The 14,037-nt window shown below is 32.5% G+C and overlaps 1 protein-coding gene across 9 annotated transcripts in view; it reads right to left on the reverse strand.

The window, feature by feature from the left end:
- Positions 1–14,037, reverse strand: part of MAPK8 (mitogen-activated protein kinase 8) — a 100,389-nt gene that overhangs the window by 24,736 nt on the left and 61,616 nt on the right. For all 9 annotated transcript variants that reach the window (XM_074296135.1, XM_074296138.1, XM_074296131.1 and 6 more), the window contains 2 exons: positions 7,790–7,959; positions 3,999–4,128 (listed from right to left, as the gene is read on the reverse strand). In XM_074296135.1, coding sequence (XP_074152236.1) covers positions 3,999–4,128; positions 7,790–7,911 — 252 coding nt within the window. In that variant the 5' untranslated portion in view covers positions 7,912–7,959. The remainder of the gene's footprint in view (positions 1–3,998; positions 4,129–7,789; positions 7,960–14,037) is intronic.

Raw genomic sequence — 14,037 nt, forward strand, 5'->3', positions numbered from 1 at the left:
AATTTTCAGGGGCCAGATGACAATATTTACAGAATATTCATCATAGGGTAATGTATGCAACTTCTTTTTAGAAATGACTAAAAGTATGAAATTTCTTATAAACTTTATTAATTAGCTTTAAGTTAATTTAAAATATATTAAACTTTAATCGATTAAAATTAATTTAAATTAACTGTAAGTTGTGAAATAGCCAATTATTGACAACGATAGGAAGTGCCCCCTGCTATTCCTTAAACTAAGAGATGTAAACAAAGCTAGTATATTTATACATTTAAGAGGGCAAAGCTTTACAGATATGTACCCTTACCAAGAAACTGTTTATTTGGAATCTGGAAATCTTGTGTGGACTGTCTCTATGTACTTGTTAACTTGTATCTACCTGTTTCTTTCCCTCTGATTTTATTAGCTGGAGCACTGAATTAACCTCATTCTTCCTTTCTTGTGCTTTTAACTTGTTCTTCATGTTTGTCTTGCATCAATGCTTTCATCATTCCCATCATCCTAAAATTAATCAATTAATAAGCATTTATTAAGCCAGACACAATTCTAAGTACTAAGGATAACAAAGACAAAGGTGAAATAGTACCTATCATCATATTCACAGGGAAGACAATTTGTACATTCAGATGATTATATAAAAACACAAGGTAGTTTTGTTTAAGAGGGCCCTACTAATGAAGCATGAAGAGAAAAAAGTAATCCATTATGGCTGAACTATAAGTTGTATGAAGGAGCAATGACTTGAAAGGCAGGAAGAAGTCAGCTTATGAAGAACTTGAAATTGCAAACAGGAATTTACATTTTATTCTAGAAGTGATAAGGAGCCTCTAAAGTTTACTGGGGCAGGGAGAGAATTCCAAGAGAATGACATGGTTAGCCCTAACTTAAGAAAAAAAATTTTGCTTTGGCAACTGTGTGGAGAATTGGGGAGGAACCCATTTGAGGTTATTGCTCGAGTCCAGGAGAGAGATGATAGCTGTGTTAGTGGAAAGAAGGGAAGAAGAGAGGAAGAGTTTAGAAAAATATTGTTAAGGAGAACAAAAAATATTCATAGCTAGCATCTCTAAAATCCTTTAAAATTTGTAAAGTGTTTTACATAGGGGGATGAACTAAGATGACTACTGAGCAAAAGGAAATATCCTGCAGCCAAGATTCTGCAATGTAACTCTTCCATTAAAAGATCTAGAAAGTATATTAGATGAGAGTCCTCCTGGTCAGGATTTCAAAAGACACAATTTGATAAGGGAGTTTAGAGGTATAACGTACAGCAGCATTTCAATGCACAAACACTAAAAAAGGACCATGGCCACATATCAGGGCAAGAAGAGGTCCAAGACTATAAGTGGGGACTCCAATCTCATGAAGGTTTTCAGGAACAAGTGCTCTTACATTCACTACACATTTTTAGGTCTTAAATCCAGGATAGACTAAGAAGAGGACCCATTCCTCAGGATAGCTTGTAAAGATAAGGAAGGGCTACAACTGTACCGAGTTAGAAGCAAATTCAGAAGAAAGAAGCAGTTTGATAAGTTCAGCCTGCAGGAACAAAGTGGATCCTTAGTTTTAGCTTCCAGCTCTGTTTAAGACCTCCAGGAGTAAAACCAAGGTAGGAATCTCAGAGCAAAGTGAATCAGTGGAGCTTTCTAGCTAACTGATATGATAGTGACTGATAAGTCTACTGTAACTCTCAAACAGGAACATCCAACAGTTTTATGCACCAAAGAAAGAAAATCTGGAAGAGTGCAGACCAAAAGGGCAAAGATCATATTCTGCCTTCTATCAGAACACTCTTGGGAGACTGAAAGCTTGCAGATCTGCAGCTTGAGGAAATCACTAAATAGCACAATATTTTATACCTCCAAGAAAGTAGCAGGCAGAGCCCAAGAGAACAAAGCTCAACTCAGATATTTTCCCCAGAAGTTTTATAGAGCCTAGGTTTGAAATCAGAAAGCAGATTGGAAGACTGAGCTAACAAAAAAGAATCCCAGAGTTAACAAAAGAGAGCAGTCAAGAGACAAACCCAGAAGGAAATGATTCTAAAATATCTACAATTATATCTTCAAGTAAAACATAACTTGGGCACAATTCCCAGAAGAGATAAAGCAAGTCTTTAAGTAAAGAGTTTGAAATAATTTTAAAAAATTAAAAAACAAACAAACAAACAAACCAAAAAAAAAATCAACAACAAAAAACAAATGAGAGTGCTATGGGAAATGGGAAAAGAAATGAGCTATGAAAGATTTAGAAAGAAAATTCAACAGGCTAGAACAAAAGGTAGAATATTTTATGTGTGTGTTGGGGGGAACTATCTGAAAATAAAGAATGTACAAAACAGAAGATAATAAGTTAATAAAACAGTAATATTAAAACAAAGCCTGGAAAGTAGAAAAAAGGAAAAAAAAAAGAAAAAGTTTCTCACAGGAAAAACAATAATTTGGAAAACACATAAGAGAAAATTTAAGAATCTTTGAGCAACCTGAACGCCATGGCCAAAATAAAATCTAGACATCAAGATTTCAAGAAATCTTAAAAGAAAACTTCTGTGCAGAAGCTGAAGGCAAAGCAGAATTGAAAAGAATTTATTGATCATCTATTAAAAGAAGCCAAATTAAAACTATCAGGAACATAATAGCCACAAAATAAAAATATTTTTGCTGACTGGATTTAATTTTTTAAACTACTAACTTGATCTATTTAAAAAACAAACAAACAAACAAAAAAAAACCTAAAACATTTGGCTATAATTACTACTTTTTAGTATTATATATTACAAAGAATTAAAGCTAGAGATAAGAAACATATACATTTACTGAGACGATAAACAGTAGAAATAAAAACAAATTGAAACTATAACACTTTTAGGCTAAATGTGTCCTAACACTTGTTCTCTGTGCCAATAAGTCCAGGTAAAATCTTCTCATTTATATTATTATTTTTAAAAGTGTCTACATATATCTTCTCTTCCTAAAATTTTGGAGCTCCTTGAGGCAGGGCTTTGCTTTTTATCTTTGAATTTGCTTTAGTATTCAACTTAGGGCTTTGGCACATAGCAAGAGTGCTCAAGAAATGTTTGCTGAATTGAACAATAACAATAAAAACAAATCAGGTACAATCTGATTCCAATACTATTTTACAGAATGATATAAAAAAGGCAGAATTTGCAGTCAAAAGACCTGGGTTCAAATATGAGGTAAGAGTTATTAGTTAACTGCCTAATTTAAAAAATCAAATCTCTTTCCTTACTCCAATTCATTTTGCAATCAAAACCAGATTAATTTTCATAAAACATTACTTTCATTATGTTATTAGATTGCTCAAAATCATTGAGGGTCTCCTCACTCTCTACAAGATGAGATCCTAAGTCCTTTACCTTATATTCAAGGCTCTCCACATCATACTCCTGTATAACTTACCTTCCCCGTGTAACCTCTTAATGAATCACTGCTTTAACCAAATTGATGTATATCAAATCTACTTAATTCCTATCCTACACTACTTGGAATAAGCCTTTTCATAAAATGCCAATACTTCAGAAAGTTTTTATTAAGAAATAGGGGAGGGATAATCAGATGAGAATGGATGATGAGAAACTTAAGGGCAAGAATAATTTTAAATAAATTGCTTTTTATTTTTTAGGAGGGAGGGATTCTTCAGCACTTGACATGGTCCTTAGAACAATGTAGGTTTGTTTTGTTTTGTTTTAATGATTATTGACTTGAATTGACTTTGTTGGAGGGTACAGATAATAAGGAGCCTAGAAAAATTATGGAAGAAGTGATAACTTTTCATGGTAGATACTCAATAAATATGTATCTATTTAAAATGCAATTTTATTGGAAAACTGGCTATATAAATGAGTTCTCAAAAGTTACTTTGTAAAAATTAACTAAGGAGGTTTAACACTATAAATTATAGATTTAAAAACCAGAAACATCATCACATATCACGAACTTCATTATGATTTTGATCTTTATTTAAAAACTGAACCTCTCACTTACATTTTTGTGATTAACACATTTCATAAGAACAAGCTCTCTATAAGCACGCTTGGCATGAGTCTGATTTTGAAATGGTCGGCTTAGCTTCTTAATTGCAACATTTCTTTCAAGAATGGCATCATAAGCTGCACTGTAATTAAAAATAAAACACAAGCAAATTTTAGGAAAAAAAAAACCTTATGAGTCCACACACATGAATACATATCAAGTTTTCTAGCTAAAGAAATAGCAAGCTTATAATTTTCTTAGCATGTGTTATGTAGATGTATTGTTCTTCTGTCAATCCTCCCAAAACAAAACAAAATACTCTTATAGCTGAGCCTTAAACTAAACATCTTCTACCAATTATTTTTAACTAAAACTTTCTGCCAAGTAAATAGAAGAATTTTCCTTGCATTACTAAATACTGAGAAGTACTGATACCATTTGGGTGCACCCCACAAGAAATATTCTTTCAGTTTTGGAAATGCTAAAAATTTAAGTATAAATGGATTAACTGACTTGTGTAAGATATCTTAGACAAAGATATTAAAGTCTATGCCTCCTGTGACTCTCATAACACATACTGTCTATTTCATTTTACAGAACAATATAGCTTGGAAGTTAATTTTCAAATGTCAAAGTCTAAGATCTTTTCATTAATGAAGTTATACATGTGTATTTTAGGAGCAAATCTTTTTTGACTATAAGCCGAGAAGCTTTAATAAAACATAGGTATGAATTTGGAGGCAAAAGACTTGGGTTTGAGTTATTGCTTTGTCATTTACTAGTTCTGTAATCCTGAATAAAATTGACTACTTTATGCTTCAGTTTTCTTATCTATAAAATGAGGATAATAATCATTATAATACCTAGCCTCTGCTAGACACTTTCCATGCTAGACATTTTCCTATCAGCAGCAATGTGTTTCAGGAATAGAGTACTGGACCGGAGATACTTATTAGCTGTGTGACTCCAGGAAAGTCAGTTGCCTTCCATTTGCCTCAGTTTCCTCAACTCTAAAATGGACATAACAATAGCATCTACCTATAAAGGGCTGTAGTGAGGATCAAATGAGAAATTTATAAAGATTTTAGCAAAGTACCTGACATAGAGCAATAATATACTTATTCCTTCCCTTTCCCCTATTTTAGTTTGAGATTAAAGTGAAACCTAATACCGAAGTCTTGCTTGGTTATGAATTATACAAAGAACCCTGAACTGGATACTGGAAGCCCTCTGTGGGAGAAGTCTCCTACTTGTAACTTGTGTGGCTTCAGACAAATTACTCAGTCTCTCTAAGTATATTTGCTACTCTGTAAAAATAGGGTTTGTTTCTTTTAGCTTTAAACTGGTCTTTGGTGAAGTGGAAGATGGATAAGAATCAACTAAAATTAATTTCTCTTTGGTGGAATGGAATATTCTATAATTATAGCAGCTTTATCTTGTCAAATAAGTTTTGATTCAGTTAATCAATATTATTTTAATAAATTGATTCTGGTACCACAAATTCAAAGTGAGTAAAGGCAGTCTAATATTAAAAGCTGGTTGTCAACTAAAACTTAATTAGACAGAAAAAACCACTATGAAAGCTGAAAATACATTTGGGATTATTATTTTTCATTTACTGACTTAACCATCATATAACTTGGCATACTATCATATTAAGAGATATTTGCCTGTATAATCCACTTCTTTTTCTGTGTGATGAGTTTAGGGGTATACAACAAGAATGACTCTCCTTTGCTCCTTTCAATGACTTACCGATCCTCTTGCATTTATTTTGCCAGTAAAAAAGGAGTAAAGGGAATAGCTTCTTGCTAAAAAATAACCCACCAAGTTATACCCAATCTCATTTCTTCCAGTTTCTTCTAGCTTTTACCTCACCAATCCTACCTTCTTTCTTAGGCATTTTCAATATCCATACTGACTTTTAAATGAACAGAACGAGTTCAGGTGGCTATTTCTTCTTTTTCTCTTTTTTTAGTGCCAAATTTCTAGAATGAGTATCTTTACTGCCTACTTTCTCAACTCCTTGCAATTTGGTTGGAACTCACAATTTCAATGAAATAGCTCTCTCAAAAATCACTATTAACATTGTTATCACTATATCCAATGTGCTTTTAAATGCCCTTGTTCTCATTTGCCTTGCTATAAAAGTATTAAATGCTATGGGACTATCTTTTTCTTGATATTTTGGCACCTTTTGGCTTCCATGACACTAATTTTTTCCCCCCTTGATAAGGCAATTGGGATTAAGTGACTTGCCCAGGGTCACACAGATAATAAGTGTTAAATTCTGAGGCTAGATTTGAACTCGGGTCCTCCTGACTTCAGGGCCGGTGAACCATGCACAAATTCCATTGCTTTCCTCTTCCCTCTCTGTGACTACTACCTTTGTCCCTTAAAAGTCTTGTCACATTCTCACTCTTTAAATGTGTTTCTTAAGTTTCCATCTTGGACTCTTTTCTCTTTGTTCTTCTCCCTTAATAATCTTTTAAAACATCACCTCTATAGAGATAACAAATCTCCCAAATTCCAATTGCAATGGGACTGCAAGTTCAATAGGTAAGAATGACTAAGAAACCAGTCTTGTTTCTCAAAGGAAGGGGCTTTATTATCATAAAAGCAGACAGAACAAAGCAGTATCAGAGAACAATTGGTCTGTGGGGCTTACCTGTGACAGATATTTATAAGAAAAGGGTTGTCTCCTTTCAAGAGAAGTAACCCTTCAACCATAGGTTGGGACTAACAAGCCTCTGCTGGCTCCCCAGTCCTTGAAACATCTAACCTCCTGCAATTAGCTCCTCATGAAAGAATTAACAAAGGCCCTGCTGGAGCCCATTCTGCAATTAAACACTCCAGAGCGTTTTAGAAACAAATTTCCAACTGTCTAGAGGGATACTTTCACTTGATTGTCCTATCACATCAAAGTGAACAGGTCTAAGACTAAACATAACTTTCCCTACCAAATATTCACCTCTATATCTACTAATAGGACTAATCTACTAAGTCACTCAAGCACATAATATCTGATATTTTCTTCTCCCTCATACCATATAATCAATCAACTACCATATCACAGTTTCAAAACACAGAACCTCACATCCTTCCTATCGTTTACACTTCCCCTACAACAATTCTAATTTGGGCTGCCATTTCTCCAGAACTCTATTAAAGCAGCTTAACCTTTCCTTCCCTCCCAAAAAATCCATTCATTAGATCTACTTGTTACTTGACATCTGTATAATTAAGACTAGTCAAACAATTTGATATTTTATTTGGCTTACAATGAGTATTAATTGTTGCATCTACAAGTAAAAAGGCTAACTCCTTTATATATATATATACACAGCTGAGTTTGAATCTATGGTGCTAAATTGATGATTAGGTAGAATTTTTATTTAAAAAGCTGTGCTAATTTAAGTATAAACAGAATTCAAGAATTTGCTCATTGTTCTTTCTGCAATATTCACCTGGTTAAGTGTAACTTATACCAAATGGGTCTAAGAATATTATCATTCTTCATGTTTAAAGATGGAATTTCAGAAGCTATAAATCATCTTGAATTCCTTGAAGGAAAAATATTCTTTTACAAAAAGTGGTAATTACAATGATCTCCTGTTTATGATAATTTTTCATTCATAACATTAAAAAAAAATCACAGTATATGATCCATTCCTAGATAGTAATAGCTTACCCATTAGCAGCTTTGGATGGGTTCTCCTGAGGAAATTTAAAATTTACCAAGATATGAGGAAATACAGATGTGGTGATATTGATCTTTACTTATTTTTAAAAGCAAAACTTACCACACTATTCCCTGGGCCCCTGAGCCTATAGGTTTTAAATTCTGATACCGTTTCAGTACAGTAAATGTCGAATCTCCAATCTCTACACTATAGAAATTACTGTCACGCTTGCTTCTGCTCATGATGGCAAATAATTAATTTGATGGCTTCATCCAAAATTCACTCAGAAGCTGTAAAAACAGAATAAAATATAACATTTACAAAGTAGTAACTAACCTTGTTAGTTGAGTAATATTAAAATCGACAAGGAAACATTTAATCAATTATAGTAAAATTTATATAAAAAGATAAAGAAACTTTCAATGAAAATTCTAATAAAGCAAAGGATTACATATATATTTAACAATATTTTCTCTTTCCCTTTTCTCGCAACTGTGTTTAGTAGATCAATGATTTTTCTACTTGGTTAAACACATTTAGCAAAGTAATTAAATTCTTTACTCTGGAACTTATTAATGTATCCCCCTAGATTTAACATTTAAATTCAACACTAAAAAATATAAATGAAATTAAGCTAAACAATAAAAGGTCATATTCTGAAGTTGAAGAATCTGTGATTTGGTTGGTGAAAGGTATTCTCTTCAATGATAAATATCACAATTCTATAACTTGAGAGATGATTCTCTGCATTGACAACCAAAACAATTTATCACCTGGCAGGCCAACCTAATAATTAGTCACTGAAATTAGCTAGGTTGCTCTTCAAATGACAGATACACACTATTGCTGGGTTACTATTAAAAGCCTTTCTAGAATGGTAGACCTCATGAGGAATTCAAGAAAAGAGATGCAATGATTTTATAGTTTACCTGCAGTAATTAAAATTAGCTTAATTTAATTTATTGAAAAGAATTTAGTGCCTACTACTTGCAAAAAAGTATGCTAGGGACCTGAGACACAAAAAAAAGTAAAACTGCCTGTTTTAAAATTTTTTACATTCTACTGTTAGAAAATAATATATACAAAGTAAAAATGAATTATATGTAAATTATGAAAGAAATTTCAAGAGATTTGAGAAAGCAAGTCTAGATATTGAGGAAAATAATTTTGAACTAAGCAAAGAGTTACTAAAACATATAAACACTTTGACTTAGCTATATTATTACTGGGTATATACTCCAATGAAATTAAGGAAAGAAGAAGGAGATTCATATGTACAAAAATATTTTTAGCACCTGTTTTTTTTTTCAATAAACCCAACTGGAAATTAAGGGATTATGAAGTTATTGGAGAATGGCTAAGCAAATTATGGTATATAAATTTAAAGGACTGTAACTGTGCCATAAGAAATACTAAAAATGAATGCTTTCAGAGGAAACTGGAAAGACCTCTGATTTGACATTTACTAGTAAAGTGAGAATAACAAAACAAAAAACAAACAAAAATTTACATACATGCCATTATAATAAAAACTTTCAAATACTTAAGAACTCTGATTAATACTAGAAGAATCATCACCTACACCCTTTCACAGAAGAAACAAACATAAATACAGAATGAAATATATATATTTGGACATGGACAATTTGGGACCTTGTTTTTGCAGGTCTAAGTGTATTTTGTGAATTGATTGTTTTACTGAAGGGGCAGTAGAAAGAAGCAAAAATGCCTATAAAATAATTTTGAAAATAAATTTCTATTGATAATTTTTTCTCACCACAATTTTCCCAAATTATTTCCCCTTTACAAACTCTCTCAGAGAATCATCTCACATACCAAATAGCACTTTTAAGATGGCAGGAAACAAAAATCAACAGAACTGATCAATACATTTTCAGAAGTCTGATTACCCTTGTAGACCCCCTACCTCTGCAAAGGAAGAGGTGAAATGGGAATGTCTTCTGATGATTCTTTGGTGGTGGTTGTTTTTTTTTTTTTTTTTTTTTTTCCTTGTAATTTTATAACACTTACTTTTTACTGGTTTTTTGGGCTGTTCTGTTTACATTGTTATAATCCCATTGTTATAGTACATATTGTTTTCTTGGTTTGGTTTACTTCATTTTGTCAGTTCATGTAGATCTTTCCAAGCTACTCTACAGAGAACATAATTTCTTACCACGAAATTATATTCTACAACATTCATGTTTCACAATCTGTTAAGCCATTTTCCTCACTGGAGGCAATCTACTTTGTTTCCAGTTCTTTTCTGTCACAAAAAAGTACTGCCATAAGTTATCAATGGTCTCCTTGAGATAATAAGCCCAGTACTGTCTCTGGGTCAAAGGCTATAAACATCCACTTCCTTTCCAAAATGATTTTACTGATTCACAGTTCCATAAACAATGCATTAGTGTGCTTAATTTTTCCAAACCTTCAAATACTGGTGATTCTCATCTTTGTTAGGCTTGCCCATTAATGGGGTGTAAGGTTTCACCTTTAGGGTGTTTTATTTTTTAAAATTTGTATCTCTGATATTAATGATTGGAGTATTGTTTGATATAATTTCATATAACTCAATATTTTTTTGAAAACTTTTCACATATTTTGAACATTTATTGGTAATACATACACACACATCTATTAATTATCTATATTATGTTGGTCACCAAATTGTTTTCAGAGCAATTTGATTTAAAAAAAGTAGTTTTTAAAGAAAAATATTCATTACTTTCCTTCTTATCCTATTACATTCTTATTGCCTCTAGCAGATTGTCCCCCATCTCCACTTTCCTAATTCTTTTCAATCTCTCTTTGTCTAGTGTGCTTCCCAACTGCCCATCCACAAAAAAAAAAAAGCCCCTTATTTGACTCTTTTATCTCTGTAATTATTCCATGTCTTCCACCTTCTGTGGTTAAACTCCTTGAGAAGGCTATCTAAAATAAATGCAGCTTCTATTTCTCTCATTTTCTACAATATGAAATGCAAAGTCATCATTCAATCAAGACCAAGTTTTGCCAAGGATCTCTTAATTGCCAAATACAATAAGCTCTCCTCAAATTTCATTCTTGTTGTCCTTGCTGTAGTCTTAAACATCATCTTTTCTAACTTTCTGAGACAGTATTTTCTTCTATTTCTTCCCCAAGTATCTTACCATCCTTTTTAGTGTGCTGGATTTTTATCCAAATCAGGCCTACTAACCATACCTGTCCTGCAGGGCTCTGTCCTATCTTCTCTGCTCCTTTTATATTACTTCACTTGGAGATCTCATCAGCTCCTATAGATTTAATTATCATCTCTATGCTAACAATTCTCAAAACAACTATCTTGCACTCTGCTATCTTCTAATCTCACATCTCCAACTGGATGCTTTGTAGAGCTTTTAAATTCAGTGTCTAAAATGTAATCCATTATCTTTTCCCCAATTATCCTATCTACCTTTCAAACTACTTTATTCTGGACATTACCATACTTCCAGTCCTCCAGGTTCTATCTTGAATCTTCACTCTAATTCCCCATAACCATAATAACCCCATAAAATAATAATTAGTTGTCATGGCCCACTGACTTCACCTTAGGAATAATTCTTGTGTACACTCCCTTTTCTCCTCCTTAACTATCACCACTTGGACGACTGTAATAACTTGCTGTTGGATCTGTATTCTACAAGTCTCTCCTGGCTTCAATTTATCACCCATTCAGCAATAAAGTGATTTTCCTAAAGCACAGGTCTGATCATGTCAGTTTCCTTACTCAAACTCCACTGACTCCCTATCACTTCCAGTATCAAATACAAAATGCTCTTTTTGGTATTTAAAGCCATTCATAACCTAGCCCCTTCCTATTTTTTTAGTTTTCTTAGACCTTACTCCTTGACATAATCATTTAATTTAGTGACACTGGACACCTGGCTGTTCCATTAACATGGACAGTATATCTATCTACTCTGAACTGTCGGGACAGATACCTGGAATGCTCTCCCATTTCAACTCTTGTCTGCTGATTTCCTTGCTTCCTTCAAATTCCATTTTTACAGGAAGTCTTTTCTAATCTTTCTTAATCCAAGTACTTTCCCTCCTTTAATATTTTTTTTTCTTTATCCCATATTTAGCTTGTTTGCATATGGTTATCCAGTCACCAAATATTTATTAAGTATTTACTATATTGCCAAGCACTGTGCTTGGTTCTGATTGAAATACAAAAATAGTTCCTGCTCTAAAGGAGTTCACATTCTACTGAAGGAGACCACAGAGTGAAAATATTCTACTAATTTCGTATACCATAATTTGTTGAGCCATTTCCCAACTGATAGACAGCAGTTTATTTTCTAATTCTTTTGCTACATAATTTTTTTTGTTAATATTGTTTTACTTTGTCTTTTTGGGGTACAGGCCTCCTAATGGTATGGCAGGATCAAAGAGATACAAAGTTTAATGACTTTTCTGGGTAAAGCTCTAAATTACTTTCCAGTATTTAACCCTTTACAACCAAACCAAGAGCATATTCAGATTCCATTCTTGCCATAGTGCATTTAACAATTGTCATTTTCCCTCTGAACTCTCTGCCAGGCTGAGGGATGGAAGGTAATACCTCAAAGTAGTTTGAATTTGCATTTTCCTAATTTTTAGTAATTTCAAACACTTTTTTTCATATTGTGTTAATATACTAGAATTGCCTCAGTGACTGAATGCCAACTTCTCAGAGCTGTGATGAGGATAAAATGAGATATTTGTAAAATGCTTTACAAACATGAAAGCATGATATACTAAGGAAATATTTTATCATCACACCACCATCATCATAATATTTATTTTTGCACCCGAGCAAAAATAATATACTATATATACATATTTATATATATATATATATATATATATATATATATATATATATATATATATATATATATATATATATATATATATATATATATATATATATATATATATATATTTACATTTCAGCAAAGCATTTGACAAAGTCTACCATGCTGTTCTTGTTAAAAAGAGAGAGAGAAAGAAACAGTTGAGATAACATAATAATTAGGAAGATTCAGAACTGATTAAATAGATAGAAGTCATTAATAATTCAATATTAACTTTTGAAAAAGGTTTCCTGGAGAATGCTCCAAGAAGATGTCCCTGGTCAATGCTATCATTTTTATCAGTATCTTAAAGAACAAAAAGCAGTTTATCAGATCTGCACAGGGCATTAAAACTAGGAGGGATATGTAGCACACTAAATGATAATAAATCTTTCCAAAGTTTGTGACAGTTTGAAATAATGGAATGAATCAAAGAAGTCAAATTCTAATACGGATAAATGTAGTCTTAAATTTAAAGAATCAATGTTGCAAATACAAGATCACAGACATATTGCTAGATGGTAACTCATCTGAAAAATATCCAGAGATTTTGGGAAACTGCAACAATTAACAATGTGATATGGTTTTCAAAACTGTCTAACACCTTAGAAGACATTTAAGAGATGCAGCATGTGGAGTTCCTTCCTAACAATTGCTTTATTTCATCTTCATTGGTAGCTATTCACTCTTCAGTTTTGATAATGGTAATGTGTTTTCTTTTTTTTTTAATCAAATTAACTAATGGTTTACCTATTTTATTGTTTTTCCCCAATAAAACTAACTTCTAGTTTTATTTATTAATTCAATAATTTCTTACTTTTGATTGCTATTTTTTCCTTTGATCTTCAGTACTAGCACATTAGTCCTCTGTAATTTTTTTCCCGACTAGTTGTCAGGTCTCCTTACTATCTGTTCTGGTTTGAGAAATGAAGCTACTGCTGCTTCTGTTGCCTCCTAGAGGGATGGATCACTTGGCAAAGTCATATACTATCCTTATGTCACAGATTTTTCTTTCTGACTCCCGAATTATTTCAGGCTAGAAGAATATCTCATCAGGTCACCCAAAGCCACACAACTTATGTCCAAAGTAAGATTTAAATGGGGATCTTCCTGATTCCAACTCTAGCATTCTATCCATTTTAAGATTGCCTTATTATCAATAGTAGGCATATATTACAGAAATTAAAGAAGGAAAAGGGTGATAATGATATTTGTATATCCCTGCCCACCAAATGGAAAAAACAGAAAAAGACTATAGATAAAACACTTAAAAACAGAAGTGACTTGTTAAAAAATAAATGCAAATTTTAAAACTATTATTGGGCTGAGTATAAGCTACTTTTAAAAAGTCCTTTCAGTTAGAGCAATACAAAATTGGGAAAGGCTGCCTCAGGAGGTAGTAGATGCTCCCTTCTTTGGAGGTTTTTCTAGCAAAGGTTGTATGAAAATTGGTTATATATGGTATAGGTTAAGTTTCCTTTCAGGTACGGGTTTAAATAGGTAGAG

This window comes from Sminthopsis crassicaudata, chromosome 2 (genome assembly GCF_048593235.1).
Source record: "Sminthopsis crassicaudata isolate SCR6 chromosome 2, ASM4859323v1, whole genome shotgun sequence".
NCBI classification, from domain to species: Eukaryota; Metazoa; Chordata; class Mammalia; order Dasyuromorphia; family Dasyuridae; genus Sminthopsis; species Sminthopsis crassicaudata.